The 16,369-nt window shown below is 35.9% G+C and overlaps 3 protein-coding genes across 3 annotated transcripts; 1 reads left to right on the top strand and 2 right to left on the bottom strand.

Annotated features, from left to right (window-relative positions):
• Positions 1 to 1,152: 1,152 nt before the first annotated feature.
• Positions 1,153 to 8,749, bottom strand: LOC130728526 (granule-bound starch synthase 2, chloroplastic/amyloplastic-like). The gene is made up of 9 exons (XM_057580025.1): positions 8,222 to 8,749; positions 5,485 to 6,157; positions 4,695 to 4,759; positions 4,447 to 4,524; positions 4,234 to 4,344; positions 3,876 to 3,920; positions 3,220 to 3,393; positions 1,993 to 2,608; positions 1,153 to 1,785 (listed from the first exon to the last, which is right to left on the bottom strand). The coding sequence occupies exons 1-9, from the start codon at positions 8,489 to 8,491 to the stop codon at positions 1,445 to 1,447; spliced, it is 2,373 nt and encodes a 790-aa protein (XP_057436008.1). The 5' UTR covers positions 8,492 to 8,749; the 3' UTR covers positions 1,153 to 1,444.
• Positions 8,750 to 8,845: 96 nt separating this feature from the next.
• On the top strand, positions 8,846 to 10,022 carry LOC130728527 (protein DMP9-like). Its single transcript, XM_057580026.1, has one exon. It carries the CDS (start codon positions 9,154 to 9,156, stop codon positions 9,877 to 9,879), a length of 726 nt encoding a protein of 241 aa, XP_057436009.1. The 5' UTR covers positions 8,846 to 9,153; the 3' UTR covers positions 9,880 to 10,022.
• Positions 10,023 to 12,988: 2,966 nt separating this feature from the next.
• On the bottom strand, positions 12,989 to 15,526 carry LOC130728528 (pentatricopeptide repeat-containing protein At5g50390, chloroplastic-like). Its single transcript, XM_057580028.1, has one exon. It carries the CDS (start codon positions 15,318 to 15,320, stop codon positions 13,230 to 13,232), a length of 2,091 nt encoding a protein of 696 aa, XP_057436011.1. The 5' UTR covers positions 15,321 to 15,526; the 3' UTR covers positions 12,989 to 13,229.
• Positions 15,527 to 16,369: the final 843 nt, after the last annotated feature.

Consider the following 16,369-nt stretch of genomic DNA (forward strand, 5'->3'; position numbering starts at 1 on the left):
TGAATGTCAAATGTCTCTCTAAGAGTCCCGTTACTAGAATTCAAACTCTCAACCTAGGTATATTATATTATTTTTGCACATACATGTTACATTTTATGTATTATTTATCTTATTATAAAATTTTAAGAGAGTAACAATAGAAAGTTAGCGAGTAAATAACCATTTTAGTCCCTGAAGTTGCGAGCTTCGATCAGGTTAGTCCCTATACTTAATAAATACCTTCGAAAGTCCTTGAAGTTGTAAAATATGAGTCACGGAAGTCCTTTTGGATGTTTGGTTGTTCATTTCCGATAAGGACCATCTCGTGTGTCACGTGGATGTTAATTTGGCCCCTAAAATTGTGAATTTAGATTCAGATTAGTTTCCGCATTTAAAAATCAAATTTCTTTCTACTTTTACCATTATCTCTCTGTTCACCCGTTATATTAATAAGAGATTTTTCTAATAGGAGACTCATTAAGAGTCATTTAAACCGTAAAAAAGATTCATTCATATTAAAAATTAAAATATCGTAAATTATAAGAGTTGAATGGATATGCACTGCGGTAGGTTTGGGTCAAGACCATGTGGCCCAAGCAAGGGCTTTAGGCCCCCAATATTTAAAAACTTTACTAAGTAAAAAATGTCTCACATTCATGTGATAAGTCCAATAGTCATTTTGTAAAGGTCCCAAATAAAAATCAATGTCTCAATTCAAAAAACCTAACCCAATAGTCTCCCAGAAAAGAAAAGAAAAAATTAATAAAGAAATATTTTTTTTAGGTAAAAAGACCTTACTTAAGTTTGTTTTAAGCCCCGTTTAGTGTTGGTCGGCTTTACTGTTGGTGTAAAACAGTTTTACATTGTCATTCAATCATATTATGGCACATAGGATGAACAGTTACATTCATTTTTTATTTTAATTAAAATAAAGATATATTCATGATTCGGCGGAAATTAATTGGTTGTTTGTGTAAACAATTTTTACACCGGCAGTGCGTAATCCTTTAATTCAAATTATAATTAGTATGTATATCTCTTAAGAGAGGAAATTGTAAACTTTAAAACCTGATAGAGTTGGTTCAACCCATTACAATATACTTTTTTTAGCTTACAATAGTTGCCAGCAAAATATTGATTTAGAGATTAAATAGGGGCAATACAAGTGGGGACTAATGTGAAAGTATGTTAAAACCTTATCTGGAAAGTCAATTCAACTATGCATCAATTGAGCTGTTACAGGGTATAAAGAGTAAACTGAATTACTGTTACATAACTTTTATAGCACAACATTTCTGCCTTCCCACTTCCCACTGAAGGCTCTCACTGGAAACTATGAATAACTTTTATATCCTTAGCAGTTCCTCTCCTAATACAACAATTAGGATGCTCTAACTATTCAACATGAAGGTGTTCTTTATTGTACAGTTTGCACAGATGGAATCATGGAACAGATACAAAAAATTCACCATTGGTATTTGGCAGCAACAAGCACCTCCTCATATAGCTGAGCAGCATTGTCCCAGCTAAGATCTTGCATCATTCCTCTCCTTTGAATCCCTTCCCAGCTCTTCTTATGCTCCCTATAGGTCAATAAACAATTCCCTAATGCATGTATTAACTTACCAGAATCTGCACTATCAAAAGTCCACCCAAGTCCTGACTCATTGAAAGGATCAAAAGGCTGCACAGTATCTCTCAATCCACCAACAGCATGTACAACAGGAACTGTTCCATAACTCATGGCATAGAGTTGGTTCAACCCACATGGCTCAAATCTTGATGGCATGAGCAATATGTCTACACCTGCAGCAGGGACACAACCAGAAAAATGGGTAAGGGGAGCGAAAATTTAACACATTAGGCAAAATCAATAATGACTAATTGAGTTAGGTTATATAAAATATTTTAGGAGGTGGCGAATATAACATCCAAATACTATTATGTTAAGAAAAAAAATTATCTTGGAAGGCGACCGCCCCATTTTCATATAAAACTCGGTTCGTCCCTGACCTGCAGTGATCCTGTGAGCCATCTTCACAGAAAATCCAACCCATCCTCTGATCTTGTCATTGTGTTGGTTTTCAAATTGCCTGAGCATGTGTTCAAGATCAGGCCTTCCAGTTCCCAACATGACTAGTTGCACATCCTGACCCATCATCCAAGGAATTGCTTCACCTATGATATCAACACCTTTCTGATTATCCAACCTTCCAATGAAACCAATCACTGGGACATCCTCATTTACAGGCAAACCAAGCTCCTTTTGCAATGCTGCTTTACATTGAGCCTTGCCAACAGGCAATGTCTCAAGTGAGTAGTTAGTGTAGCCATCTGATTTCAAGTGAACATCATGCATTGGATTCCATTCTTTGTTATCAATTCCATTCACAATCCCCCTCAGTTTCCATCCATTGTCATTTATGATCCCATTCAAACCCCAACCACCTTCTGAAGTTTTAAGCTCCCAGGCATATCCATGACTAACCGTGACAACGCGATCTGCCGCCTTCAAACCAGCTGCAAAGATGTTGAAGTGTTCACCTCCAACAGGGTCATATAATTTGAAAATGTCCATATAGTATTCAGGTAAATCCACAAAGAAGAAATCATCAACTGGCCCCCGACCCTGTAAGGAAAGTATGTGTCAGTGTTCTTTCTCAATATGTAGGAAAAAAAATGCAATTTAGACTCCAACTATGAAGAAAATGGAAATCAGATTCAATGATCTGACTCCACTTAAAGTATTATCTCATTCAAGGTAAAAGATTTGCTTTCAGATACAACCCACAAGTAATTTAATTACTAAGATCCATCTGTTGTGCAAACATGTTCTTGATCTCTTAGTTTCGTTTGCTTTTCAAAATGAAATCTGAGCATTACAGAAAAATAGGTTGAGCTGGATCAAGAACTTCTGTCCCCAAAAAATGACCAATTTATTATCCTATCTCACCATGTCAATGAACAAATTCATAAATGGGGCAGTTACAAACGTACAAGGTGATTTTTTATTAACATGTCAAAATTTTATTGGTGGGACAGAGAGAATGAGACACAATTTGGGGATGGAAGATTTGAATCCTTTTTATGATCTAAACAAGGGAATCATATTTGTTGGCTAAGAAAAAAATCCACCAGTTTCTTTATTAACTGTGTGAAACAATACCTTATCAAAAAAAAAAAAAACTGTGAAACAATAAATTAACTATAGATAAATTGTTATCTAGATAGAGATTGAACCTGGTGAGCTATGTTATGGATCACAAGAACTGATCTTGTATACTTCATCAAACCCTGGTCACGATAGTATGCCTTCAGATACACTGGCAGCAATGCAGTATGCCAATCATTTGCTATGAAGACCAAATTTCCATCTCCATAGCAAACACCGCCACAGGGAACATGCCAAGGAACCTGCAAATTGTTAAATTCGTTTAGCCGTGTTGTGAGCATACAGAACCAAGAATTTGAAATATAAAATGTGTTCCAGAATGAATTTTGACACTGTAGATAAAAATGATTTGTATAACTATAAACCATGTCACCAATCTTTTATTTGAGAATAATCCCTTATGTGAGAACATTTGAGCTTCTATTAGTGAATACGAGTTGTACAAATGCTTCATGGTTCGGGTGATCAGTAAAATAGACACTGGGAGAATTTTCATGGCTCGGATAGTTAGGACCAAAGTAGCTTCCAAATATTGTATAGGAGTCTTCTCATGATAGGATTCTTAAGAAGGGTGCACTATTTACATTCCACAAATCTAGTATTCAGATGCACTTGTTTTCAGCATAAAATGAAAAGCATACGTAATCTGCTAAAAGACTTGGCACAGATTATAGCTAGAGGATCACATGATTGATTAAGTCACAAAGCCATTGAGTTTATGTACCTCAACAGCTGCCTTGCAGAACAGCACCATGCGCTTTAGAATATCCTGTTCCATTAGAGGCAAGACAACATGAGTCAAATGGCGAAGAAATAATGCAAACAGAAAACTAGTTATAGGTAACAGAGAAGTCTTTGATACCAAGATGAACTTCTCAGATACCTTTTAAAACATAACAGCATTGTATTTTGACTATACCTTGCATAATCATTTAGCTAACAGAGCAAACCAATACCTAACAAAATAAGGTTTTTTCTTTTCTTTTCCTTTTTCCAATTCATTTTAGGGCCTTGAGAAGTTGTGGATGGGTTTTATGAAAAACAATAAAGTGGTCCTGAACTTAAGAAAAATAGATTATTACCAATCGGCTTCCTCCATATATGTTATTATCCAGATGATGAAAAATTGGACTTTCAATAAAAACAAAGTCTACACCATCAATGTAGGCCTGAAAATATTGTACTTCCATATCCTGTAAATTGAAAATTGTGAAGGTTATAACACCACCAAAGTAGAAGAAATTTAATAGATTCAAATATTATAATTGATTGATAATTAAGTAGTTGCTGCGTACATGACCATCTACTCTGTATGTTTTTCGAACTCCCGTATCTTGTGGTTCAGCATAATTACCATACCGAGGTGCCACAACCTATGAGGGAAACAGGAGATGAGAAAAAAAAAATCAATACATAATTCAAAAGGAACCTGGGAAAGGATTTTGAAGTTCATGCGGTTTTTCATTGAGCAAGTAGTGAATTTTAAAAGTGAGATGTCTTCACACAGATTGTGAGTCAGTTCATTTAGGAAACAACATTTTACCATGACTCTATGTCCACGCCTAGCCAAAGCCTTTGGTAATGAACCAGCAACATCTCCAAGCCCACCTATTAACACAGGTATAAGTCTATAATTTACATTAAAACAACAATAGCATGCACAGAAGGATAACAAAAGATACACCACATGTTTAGCATGGAAGTAGTTGAAGCCTATGAATGCTTATAAATGGCTGTATTTATCATATGACGGTGTTAGCTTGTTTGTGAGCAAGGTTTGGAATGACAAATGTGTAAATCAAAAGAAAATCTTGCAGTGCTTTATTATTTTTTTTTTCTCTTGTCCATTTATTCAAGTTTTCAAACAACCTGGAAAAAGGTTAAGGCTACACCAGATTACATATGAGACTTTATTTTTTTCTGAGGCATAGAACTTACAACTTATAAAATTGGTATGTACATTTATTATGTTTTTCTTAATTAAGAATCTGGCTAATGCAAATTTATCTCAAAGAGTGAACCATGAGGCTATTTAACTGGTTGCAAGCAAAGTTAGTCAATTGCCAAGATCCAACTGTACTTATGAGCTCACTTTATGTTGAAACAATATAATTTGAGTGTCTCTTCTGAAAAATACATATCTGAGCTTGTCATAGGACAACTCAAGCTATGTTTGGATACCTCGTTAGCCCCAACAGACATTAGCACAAACTTCAATGTAAAAAGTGAATAAAATTATTCTTATGGATTGAGATTAAAGTCTGTTCAGGTTGCATTCACCTGATAACCAAACACGTACTCTAACATGAACCTAACAAGGAATATAACATTACCTGTTTTTGACCAGGGAGCACATTCTGCTGCAACCAATATAACATTCATGACATTGGTCCCAGCCAAAGGTGCGGATATTTCACCTTCTCCATCAACAGTACTAGATTCTTCGGTTATCAGCTTTGATCTTGTCTCGCTCATACCCTCCTGATTTTCAACCTTTATACTAGAAGTTTCAGTGCCATTTGCAAGGAAAGCTTGCAGAGTATCACTATCAGGCTTAATTGCCTGATATTTCTTGCCTTTAAATTGTTCAGTAAAATATAGTTCAGAGGAAGACATTTTGGGGGTGGGAATTTTAACATTTTCCTCCTTAACTTCATCAAATCCTCCATTAATGCCTACAGATGTTACTTCCAGAGACCCTTTATTAGAATGGACATAATTTCTTACAAAAGTGCCACTTTTTTGGGTTTCAACAGCATTAACTCTGCTGATGGAACCATTCTGTTGATTTGATTCATTGCTTCCTTCATGAGAAATACTGTTCCCTTCTGATTCAATGATGGTGTCACTATATGTGGAAGAATTGACATACTTCCTCCAAACAATGCCACCATTTTGGTTTTCAACTGCATTGTGTCCACTGGTAGAAGCATTATGTGGGCTTGAATTATTTGGGGGAAATTTGTCACTGAGTTCATAAGAAATAGGTTTCTTTCTCTCAGCAATCTGACATGGGCAACAAGAAGCAAATAAGTGCATGTGTTAACTTTCTGGATCAAGAAAGCATCAAAGAAGAGACCAAATGAAGTAATAAGCTGAAACAGAAACATAAGTGTAACTTTCAATTATCAAATAGTCTCTAACTAGACCTTATAATTAATTTGAAAGCAGTTATTTCTAATTTGGATTTAATCTGTATGAAAAAATTTCAAATGTACTGTAAAGAGTTTTACACATGCATATGATCACATCTCTACATTTTTCATTTTAAATATTTTAAATTCAAATGATATGGAAAGTTGATGGATTCTAATTATATAACGGTGTAAACCATTTTGACATTGTCACTGCATTATAATTTATAACTAAACTCAGTTAAATTTGGCCTATTAGTCCTATGTATAGATTTTAATCTATTTTAATAAAATATAGTATATATCATAATAATAGAATAATACAAATATTGTTTATATTTATCAGAGTAATATCATGTTATACATTACAAACACGTTTTAAATAGCATGAAAGAAAATATTTTTAACTAAATAATAATTTTGAGAAAAATATAAAGTTAGTTTATTTAGTAAATAAATTTGACATGCACTAAGTCTCACAACGCACATATTTCAATCGCTTTATTAGATGACAGAAAGTAGGTATCATAAAAGTAAGTTTTGTATAATTAAGTTTGAAAAAATGATTTTGTGATTGAGAATGGAGTATAAAAATAACTTCAAAAATAGAGTTTGTTCGGATAGAATAAAGTGAAATTACTTTATAAATACAAATATAATATAAAGATGATGTACTATATCGACAATCTTGTAAAATAACAAGTGACTCACTTTTTTCTAACCTTTTCTTTTTGTAACCTAGAAAGTATATATGAACATATTTTTTTTCTAAACTCAAAATTTTCTGATTAAAAACTCACTTTCACTTAACTGAAAAATACACAAACATGACCAAAACAAAACAAAAAGTCTGCTACCAACCAAAAATGCACCTAAAGTTAAAAAAAAAATGCACTTAAAAATCTTCAAATTGAAGTTGGAAAATTAAAAGGAAAATATTGGGTACACACTTAATAGGTGTAGACATGTAAAGTGAGAAAAGAAGGGAATAAAATGAAATAATGAATGTAATATATGATGTGGTGTGATAAAAAGTGAGAAATAAAGAGAAAGATGAGTTGATGAGGTTTATGCTAGATGTTTGTATTGTTGAATTGGGTGTCTAAATATGTAAGGGAAATTAAAAGCATATATGTGCCACTAAAAGGCAAAACTTGTACACAGTGCGTTGAAAAAGACAATTATAAAAGGTTAAATAAGATTTTGGTCCTTGTATAATACACTAACTTGTATAATACACTAAGTTTGAAAATTGTTCCGAAGTAAAGTTTGAACTCAGTCTCTACTGTTTGAGAAATTACCTGGTTTTAGACCATGTGGAGGTTGTGGTCTGTTGACCTTTGCCACTAACTCAGTAACTAACATAAGTCCCGAAAGATCGGTGAAGCCATGTAGCAAAGGTCACCGGACTTCCACCTCCCGCAAGGACTAAATCCAGGTATTTTCTCAAACAGTAGGGACCGAGTTCAAACTTTACTCTAATGAGAGACCATTTTCAAACTTAGCGTATTATATAGAAACCAAAACTTTATTTAACCCATTATAAAAAAAAATATAAAACTTATATACATATTGTTTGGATTGTTATCCAATTATAAAAAGACAACTAGGAAAGTCAGAAAAATGATAACATTAGTAAAAATACTAAAAATTGTACCAAAAAATTAAGAATTAAGAATTGAGTGATTAATTAAGTTTTTCATTGTACTATAGCTTACAAATATTATTTTCACACCCCGTATTCACATACATGGCTACATCTAATGAGATACAGAAAAAGAAGACGGAGAAATGAAAAATATGATGAGTGATGTGATACGAAAAAATGAGAGAAATAGAATGAAAAAGAAAGTGGAAATGCGATTATAGAGAAAGTAGAGTGTGAGTGAATCAAAAGTCTATATCTTATTAGTTTTGAGATAGAAGAAATCTGTACCTGTTGAAGTAAATTGCTTTGCCAAGCAAGAACCTTCTTGCTCTTTTCAGTAGTGGCCTGAAGCACGCCCTCTGACCCATCTTCATCCCCATTTGTCCCATTACTCCCATTAGCTTCTGCTCTTATATTCTTACTTAACAAACCCCTTTTGTGCCAATCCCACCCCAATCTTAGACAACGGTTTCTTCTACTCTCAGGCACCACAAAAACTTGAGCACTACTAGTTGTAGTTTCCAAGACAAATGGTGAAGATCCAATAGATGACGCCATCAGAAGCCAGAAAATAATATGGCACAACAACCAAATGCTTAAACTAAGTGATGAATAAACCCAAATGATGAGGACTTAGGGGCAGAAGAACTAACCAATATATAGACAAATAACAAGCAAGAAAAATCATTAGGTGGGTAGTGGGAAAGGGACCCACAGAAAGAGCAGCCATGAAGGAGTTTTGAGGTTCAAAATTACAGAGAATTTGGAACAGAAGATTTGGAAACGCGTAGTCTCTTAATTTGGGTGAGAAATTAGCTTGGCCACAAAACTGTTCAAAGATATAAGAAAAAAAATTGCATAAATTTAAAACGTGAAGTTTTACAAGCAAGTCAGGACCAGCATGTGTCACTATCACCATTGATGGAATCTCTGTTTGTATCTTATTGACACTTGTTCTTGTTTTTATTAGTATTAAAGGCATGTTTCATGTTATGTGAAAATAATAAGCATGAACTCACATTTAAATTGCCTTAAATTTAAATAGTTATATGTACGGCTGAAATTGTTATGGTTTTTTTACCACATAATACTCTCGCTTCAACAAGTTCATAAAAGCACTCTATTCAGTAACAAAGGTCAATTAACCGTCAATAACCGCCCGAGAAATTTAAACTGATGAAACTGTTGTTACTGCATGCAACTATATATAAAACCCTCAAATGCAACATTCCAAATTTATCTTCATTCATCATCATTGTCCTCTCCCCACCACATCTCTTTCAAACCCAACAATGGACCCAACTGAACAACAAGTAGGCATCAAAGTCTACAATGCAACTCCACCACCCCAGGTGGCCTCCGACCTTCCACCGCCGGGCGACACGGCGGATCCTGGCCGGAAGCCGCGGCGTGCCATGATGGCGAAGGGCGTCCAGAAGACCCTCTCCAAGACCTCATTGCTGGGAAACTTCCTCCCCACAGGGACACTCCTAACGTTCGAAATGGTCCTTCCCTCCATCTACAAGAATGGCGAGTGCACTCACGTCAACACCGTGATGATCCACCTCCTCCTTTCCCTCTGCGCCCTCTCCTGCTTCTTCTTCCACTTCACCGACAGTTTCCACGGCCCTGATGGCAACGTGTACTATGGTTTCGTCACGCCGAAAGGGCTGTCCGTCTTCAAACCGGGGCTCCTTGTGGCGGTGCCGCAGGACGACAAGTATAAGGTTGGGTTCCAGGACTTTGTTCATGCTGTCATGTCAGTGATGGTGTTCGTGGCCATTGCTTTCTCCGATCATAGAGTCACGAATTGCTTGTTCCCAGGGCATGAGAGGGACATGGCTCAAGTCATGGAGAGTTTCCCTTTGATGGTGGGAATTGTTTGCAGCGGTTTGTTTCTTGTGTTTCCTACTTTCAGACGTGGGATTGGCTGCATGTCTTCTTAATATGTGTATGTTTCTGTTGTTTATGCTGTTGGTGGTGTTTCTTTTGTTTGATAGTTTACCTTGTTCATTCATGTTTGTATGAAATTAATAATGTAATGGAGAAGGACAAGGACAAATAACTATGTTGTCCCAATACGTTATTACATTAACTGCAATAACATATTAGAATTGATGAATAATTTAGTTTCAGTGTCAGATGAATAACATAAAGAATGCATATATCTGAGCATGTCATAGGATAATTCAGTAACATGATACTAGAAAGGAAAATTTTCCAAATAGAATAGGTTAATTACCTGTTTTTGACCAGGGAGCACATTCTGCTGCAGCCAAAGGTGGGAATAAGTTCACCTTCACCATCAACAGTGCTAGATTCTCCAGTGATCTCCTTTGAACTTGATTCTCTCACACCCTCCTGATTGTCTTCACTGGTAGAAGCGTTTTGTGGACTTGAATTATTTGGGCGAGATTTGCCACTGAGTTCATAAGAAATAAGTTTCTTTCTTTCAGCAATCTGCAATGGGCAGCAAAGAAGGAAAACTGCATGCATGTTAACTTTCTCGATTAAGAAAGCATCAAAGAAGAGACCAAATGCAGTATGCTGAAACAGAAATATAATTGTAACATTCAATCATCAAAGCTACTATTATGAATTTAGAACTTCATATACCTTTTATGCACCCACCCTTAAGTCTCTAAAACCTTATAATTAATTTGAAGGCATTTTGTTTTCAATTTTGTATGACTTGTTTAACTAATGTCAGTATATGATAGGATGTTTCCTCAAGTCTCTGGGTCACATGCCAACAATTTGACAATTTCAACCTTTGTGCCAAAATTTCCCTTCATACAAAATACAACCACAAAGTGAATGCAAATTTTAATTTTGGGTTGCATACATGAATTTTGTTTTTTACTTCAGGAAAATAACATTTGAGATCCCCCATTCGTCTTTATACATTAACTTCTATTTTACCATCCTAATAATTCCTTAGTACAGTACTAGAATAATAATGATAGATTTACATTGAGGCCAGGTTCATAGATTCAATCTAAACTTTGACACAGCAAAAGTAAGGCCTATTGTTTTGAGATGATCTGGTTTGCTAACTTAAACAAGAGGATGTTGGAAGGAATTTTCATGGAATAACTTAAACATTCAGGTAAGACATTTCAACCGAGAGACAGGCTAAAAGTTATATTTGTCACCAGAGACAAATGAAGAGCATTCAAATGGTCATTGAACGATCAAAGATTTTCAGATTATCATATAAATAAATAAATGATTTCATTTACAATAAAGGACAACTTACTAACCAATTTTTAGTTAAGTGAATTGTAAATTAACACCAAGAAATAACTGCATGCATACGATCCCTCAACTTATCCATCAACTGAAGAGATTCACTAGTGTAATAACCTGAATTGATGGCTATTTCACATGAAAGAAGACAATGTAATGCTATTGACATGTCAAACAATCAGCATATAGAACCCAAATGGGTTTGGTCCGTAAATGTCACATTTGATTTGCAGCTAGCTTGTGTATATTTTAAATAAAGCCGCTATCAAGAATCCTGAAAATATTGGAAGTCAAGTCAAGTAGCATCAATCACTACAAACACCATGGCCGCAAATTTAGATATGAATTACATTTCACAGGAAGAAACAGATGAAAGAAAACAGAGCAAAAGGATAAAGGTCATGTTTCAGAGTCCAGAATTGCTTTGCTGTATTTATAGTAACAACTTAAGAGATAAGAGATAAAAAGCTGTACAAAAAGAAATTAAGAACTTGACATAGACAAAACAGGATAAATAAAAGTCCAATGGACACGTAAAAGGTATCAGATACAACAAAATAATTAGCCTCGAAATTACAATTTGAAGTTTCCTTCTATATTGTATATTCAATTTTCTGAAAACAGAATTCAAATAGAAAATAAGAGTTTATGGATAATTGGAAACCTGTACAAAAAGATATCTTGTACTTGAGTAATCCACTCCATGGTTCACATAACAGGCAACCTCTCCTAGAAGAATCACCTTACAATGGTAATCAATGCAACAAAAAAATCTACTCGGTTAATGGAGAAAGCGTACATTACTGTCTAACAGCTAACTGTAGAATGAAGCTCAAGTTTGAGAGAATATATTAAACTTCAGAGAATGAGTTATGCTTTTAAACAGCATTTACAAGATTGGAACTCAAGAGGTTCACCTGTTTGTTCATAAGACCAGAACAACAACCTACTCCATCTGTAACCTGCAACTACAAAAATATTGGCAACTTCAATCCTGGGAACATGTCACAAAATCTGAAAGAACTATAATCACGGGAAATAATAGAAAACAATAAACACCAAATTTAAAATAACAGTAAGTAAATTTTGCACATTAGAGAAGTGAATAAAAATAAACGATTCTTAAATTCCCATGTATAAATAACCAAACTGTGTATGATTCATGGTTCGTTACAACTTACTGCCCAGGGGAGAGGGGATATTTAAAATACAGCCTAACTCCTAATAGAATGACCAATATAAACTATAACGAACTCCTCTTCCCATTAAAGACTACATTTTGTATTCAATTACCCTCTGCTGCCTGAGTTATGAGTCTCTTATTCTTTTACCGTATCCTACTTCTTCATCTTTCGGCTCTTCTTGGGACCTGGAACTTCTAACCTACCAACAGAATAGCCACACTTTTCTCTGAGAACAAGAATAGCCCTTCCATCCGGGGGGGCGCCATCTTCTTGAGCTCGGCTTCGAGTTCACGATGATGCTCACAGCGGGTGATAGAGATGGAGAGAAGATGACAAGAGGTGCTAGAGAGAAGATGATAGGAAGAATAAAAATAAAGAAAAGCAAAAGGGGAAAATGAAAATCCTACTTTTGAGGATAGAGAATTCTCACAAAAATGAATAGAGCAAAAACTTCTAAAAAGGGTAAAAAGACCCCTAACGAGAAGAAAATCCATCATATTAACAATAATACTCATTTCACCCCTCCACCCCTAACCCAAAAATAAAAGCATAAATGAAACAAAAGGATTTAGAATAAACATAAGCAAAGAAGAAATGAATTAAGACAAAGAAACCAGAGGAGAGAGCTGGAAACTTCTGTTTTCTTTCCATAATTATTAAATCTTTTCGTTCATACACTTTATTACACCTTCAGGAATATTCCTTGAAGAAAAAATAATCAACTAACAAAACAGTACAGTGCACTATAGAATTGTATCCTACTCAAAAGTGAGCCTAAGTTTGGGGAAAATAAGGGGAGAAGGTAAGTTATCAAAAGCTACTGAGTTTACAGGTAATTATGACTTGAATGACACAATTTGTCATCACCAATAGTCGCCACAAGAACATGTCCCATTTCTAAAATGGTGAAATCTACTAGCATCTCTTACCACAATCTCCCGTCCTGTAACCATGGCTATAAGTTTGATTGCATTATGGCAATTCCCACATACACGATGGCCCTGAGTTATTTGTAAAGGTGTCCAATCAGGAGTGTTGATAAGACCATAAGCTATTGCCAGCATTTCACTATGGTATTTTAGAATGCGTTGTTCCTCTTCATCCACATCAGGAAGCAACATTTCATGCTCCTCAATGTAACCATGCCTTGATATCTCATCCATCAGGTTGTCCACCTTTTGGTATATTTCTTTTGTTTGGGTGTGGGATTTATCTCCACAGAGGAAGGCATATGGCTGTTTCTTGACTTCAATCCAGGAGCAAGTTGGAAGCATTGTTAAACCCTTCCTCTTTAAGGTTTTTAAGACACCAGCAGCTTCCATCAATTTTCCAGAACTGCTATACATATTCAGAAGCATCACATAGCTAGACAGCTTTCCAGGCTCCATTCCGTACAGCTTTTCGGCTGCAAACTTCCCAAGCACTAGATTCCCATGCATTCTGCATGCTGTCAACAATGCTACCCACATGTTTTTGGTTGGTTCGACAGGAGCACTCCTTATTAGTGCAAAAGCTTCATCTAATAAGCCCTCTCGGCCTAATAGTTCAATCATACATGCATAATGCATAGCTCTAGGCTTGACCTTGTGATCTCTACTCATAGAGTAAAAAATCTCCCACCCTCGTTCTGATAATCCTGAATAGCTACAAGCAGATAAAACAGCAAGGAAAGTAACATGGTTGGGAATCACTCTTTCTCGAAGCATCTGCTCAAACATTTCTATTGCCTGTTCTCCCTGACCATGATTACCATATCCGGCAATCAACGCATTCCAAGATATAACATTCTTGCGATGCATCCTGTCAAAAACATGTCGAGCGTCTTCCATCCTACCCCATTTGCTATAGAAGTCAACAAGTCCTGTGTTTGCCACGATATCTGAACCAAAACCATGGCGAACTAACGCAGCATGAGCTTGTTTCGCATGTTCTAATGACGCCAATCTTGCACAAATTCTAATCACTATTGAAATAGTAAACTGGTCTATTTTAGCACCACTATCACGCATCTCAAGGTATATACTAAGAGCCTCCTCACTATAACCACGAAGCGCATAGCCAGAAATAATAGAATTCCATCCTACAGTTGACTTCTCCGGCATTTGATCAAACACACATTGAGCATCTTCAATGCTACCGCACTTGCTATACATGTCAATAAGTGCACAAGCCACAAAACTATCCTCACCCACTCCCCTCTTCAAAGCACACGAATGAATTTGTCTTCCCACCTCAATAAGACCCAATCCAGCCGATGCCCGAACCATGGTGGCAAAAGTGCGAGACCTACCGTCATTAAACTCCTCCCACATGCACAAAAACTGCTCAAAAGCTTCAGCGTAATTCCCAGAGTCCACAAGTCCGCCGATCAAGGTCATCCAGGAAACCGCGTCTCTCTCAGGCATATCAGCAAACAGCTTGCGTGCATCAAGCATGAGACCACATCTGACATGCATATGCAAAACCCTGTTCATCATATACAAATCAGGCTCAAACCCATTACTAATCATATAACCAAACACCCTCTTAACCCCTCTAATTGATCTCAAACCAACACAAACATTCACCAACGCATCATAAGTACTCCCACCCACATCAGCACCATCACCTTCAAGCTCCAAAATTTCAAACAGGTCCATTGCCTCCTTGTACCTATTACACAATGCCAACTTCTCAATCTGACTACAGAGCCCAGAAGTGGATGGTTTCATGACATGGGCATCCTCCAAAACTGGAACTTTCCTCTCCACATGCCCAATTTTCTTAGGCTTGGGCCTCAACCCTTGTTCCATGGAAGAGGAACAACGAATCTGGGAAAATGGGTAGCTCCAATATCTCACCTTAGAGGCAAAACAGTACCTAAAGGAGGAAAATTTTGAGGAAGAACCCAGGAAGGAAAAATCTTGGAATTGGTCCCGTGATATGGTTTGGAAACGTGAGAGTGGAATCTCCATTGGAACCAAGAACAATGTGATGGTGGGTGAGCAAGGTGGTTTCAAATGGTGGTGGCGATGGTGGTTTCTTCTTCATAATGGTGTTGAAGAAGAGGATTTGAAGGTGAATGTGAAGAGAGGAAGAAGGTGAGAGTTGGAATGAGTCAGCGTCAGCAGCATTGTGTTTTCCGCCCAGATTTGGTACAAACGGTAGGTTTGGTAGGGGAATTGAGTTTGGTGCCCCACCCCTTAGGCTTTGCACCCCACTTTATTAAATACGGAATTTAAAGTTCCGTATCAATACGGAAAATAAAATTCCGTATCTGTTTTAGTATATAATGAGTGGTTGAAAATGTGACACGCATGCTTAAATACAGTACGGAATTTTAAGTTCCGTATTCAATAGGGAGAATACGGAATTTTAAATTCGTATTTGATAAAGTGGGGTGCCAAGCCCCATAGGTGGGGTGCCAAACCCAACTCCCGTTTGGTAGTTGTTGCCGCCACCTAGGAACATGTACTCACCGACTTCACTTTATTGTTTTTTACCTTACCTTATATAACATTTTTCTATTATTTATTTAAAGGAATATCATAAGGGATTAAGGGTAGTACTCCTTATTTATAAATAATTGAATAATTTTTATATTTTAAATATAATATATGGTTTCTGAAAAGATTATAGGGATACAAGAAGAAGAAGAAGGAGGGTTGAATTCTGTCTTAAAATATTTTGCAGATCTTTGAAGTTTGGCAAAAAAAATTATGAGTGAAATTCTTTTTGAAAGTTTTTTTTATAAAATTCTTTGTTAGATGCCGTGGATAAATAACAAGTAAACAAGATTTTGATTCGTTATCATAAATTTGGATAGAGTATGAAAAATGCACAGATAAATTGTAGTATTAGTTCACTTAAACCATAAGCTATGTGTAATCTTTGGCCACCGTCAAGATTATTCACTAACTCAACAAGTATTTTAGTATATAACTTCTCTTCTTACAAGTATTACTTTTCCCAAGCATTTTCAGACTCGACAAAGAAAAATAAGAGAACTGAAAAATGTATGCAC

This window comes from Lotus japonicus, chromosome 1, assembly GCF_012489685.1.
Source record: "Lotus japonicus ecotype B-129 chromosome 1, LjGifu_v1.2".
NCBI classification, from domain to species: Eukaryota; Viridiplantae; Streptophyta; class Magnoliopsida; order Fabales; family Fabaceae; genus Lotus; species Lotus japonicus.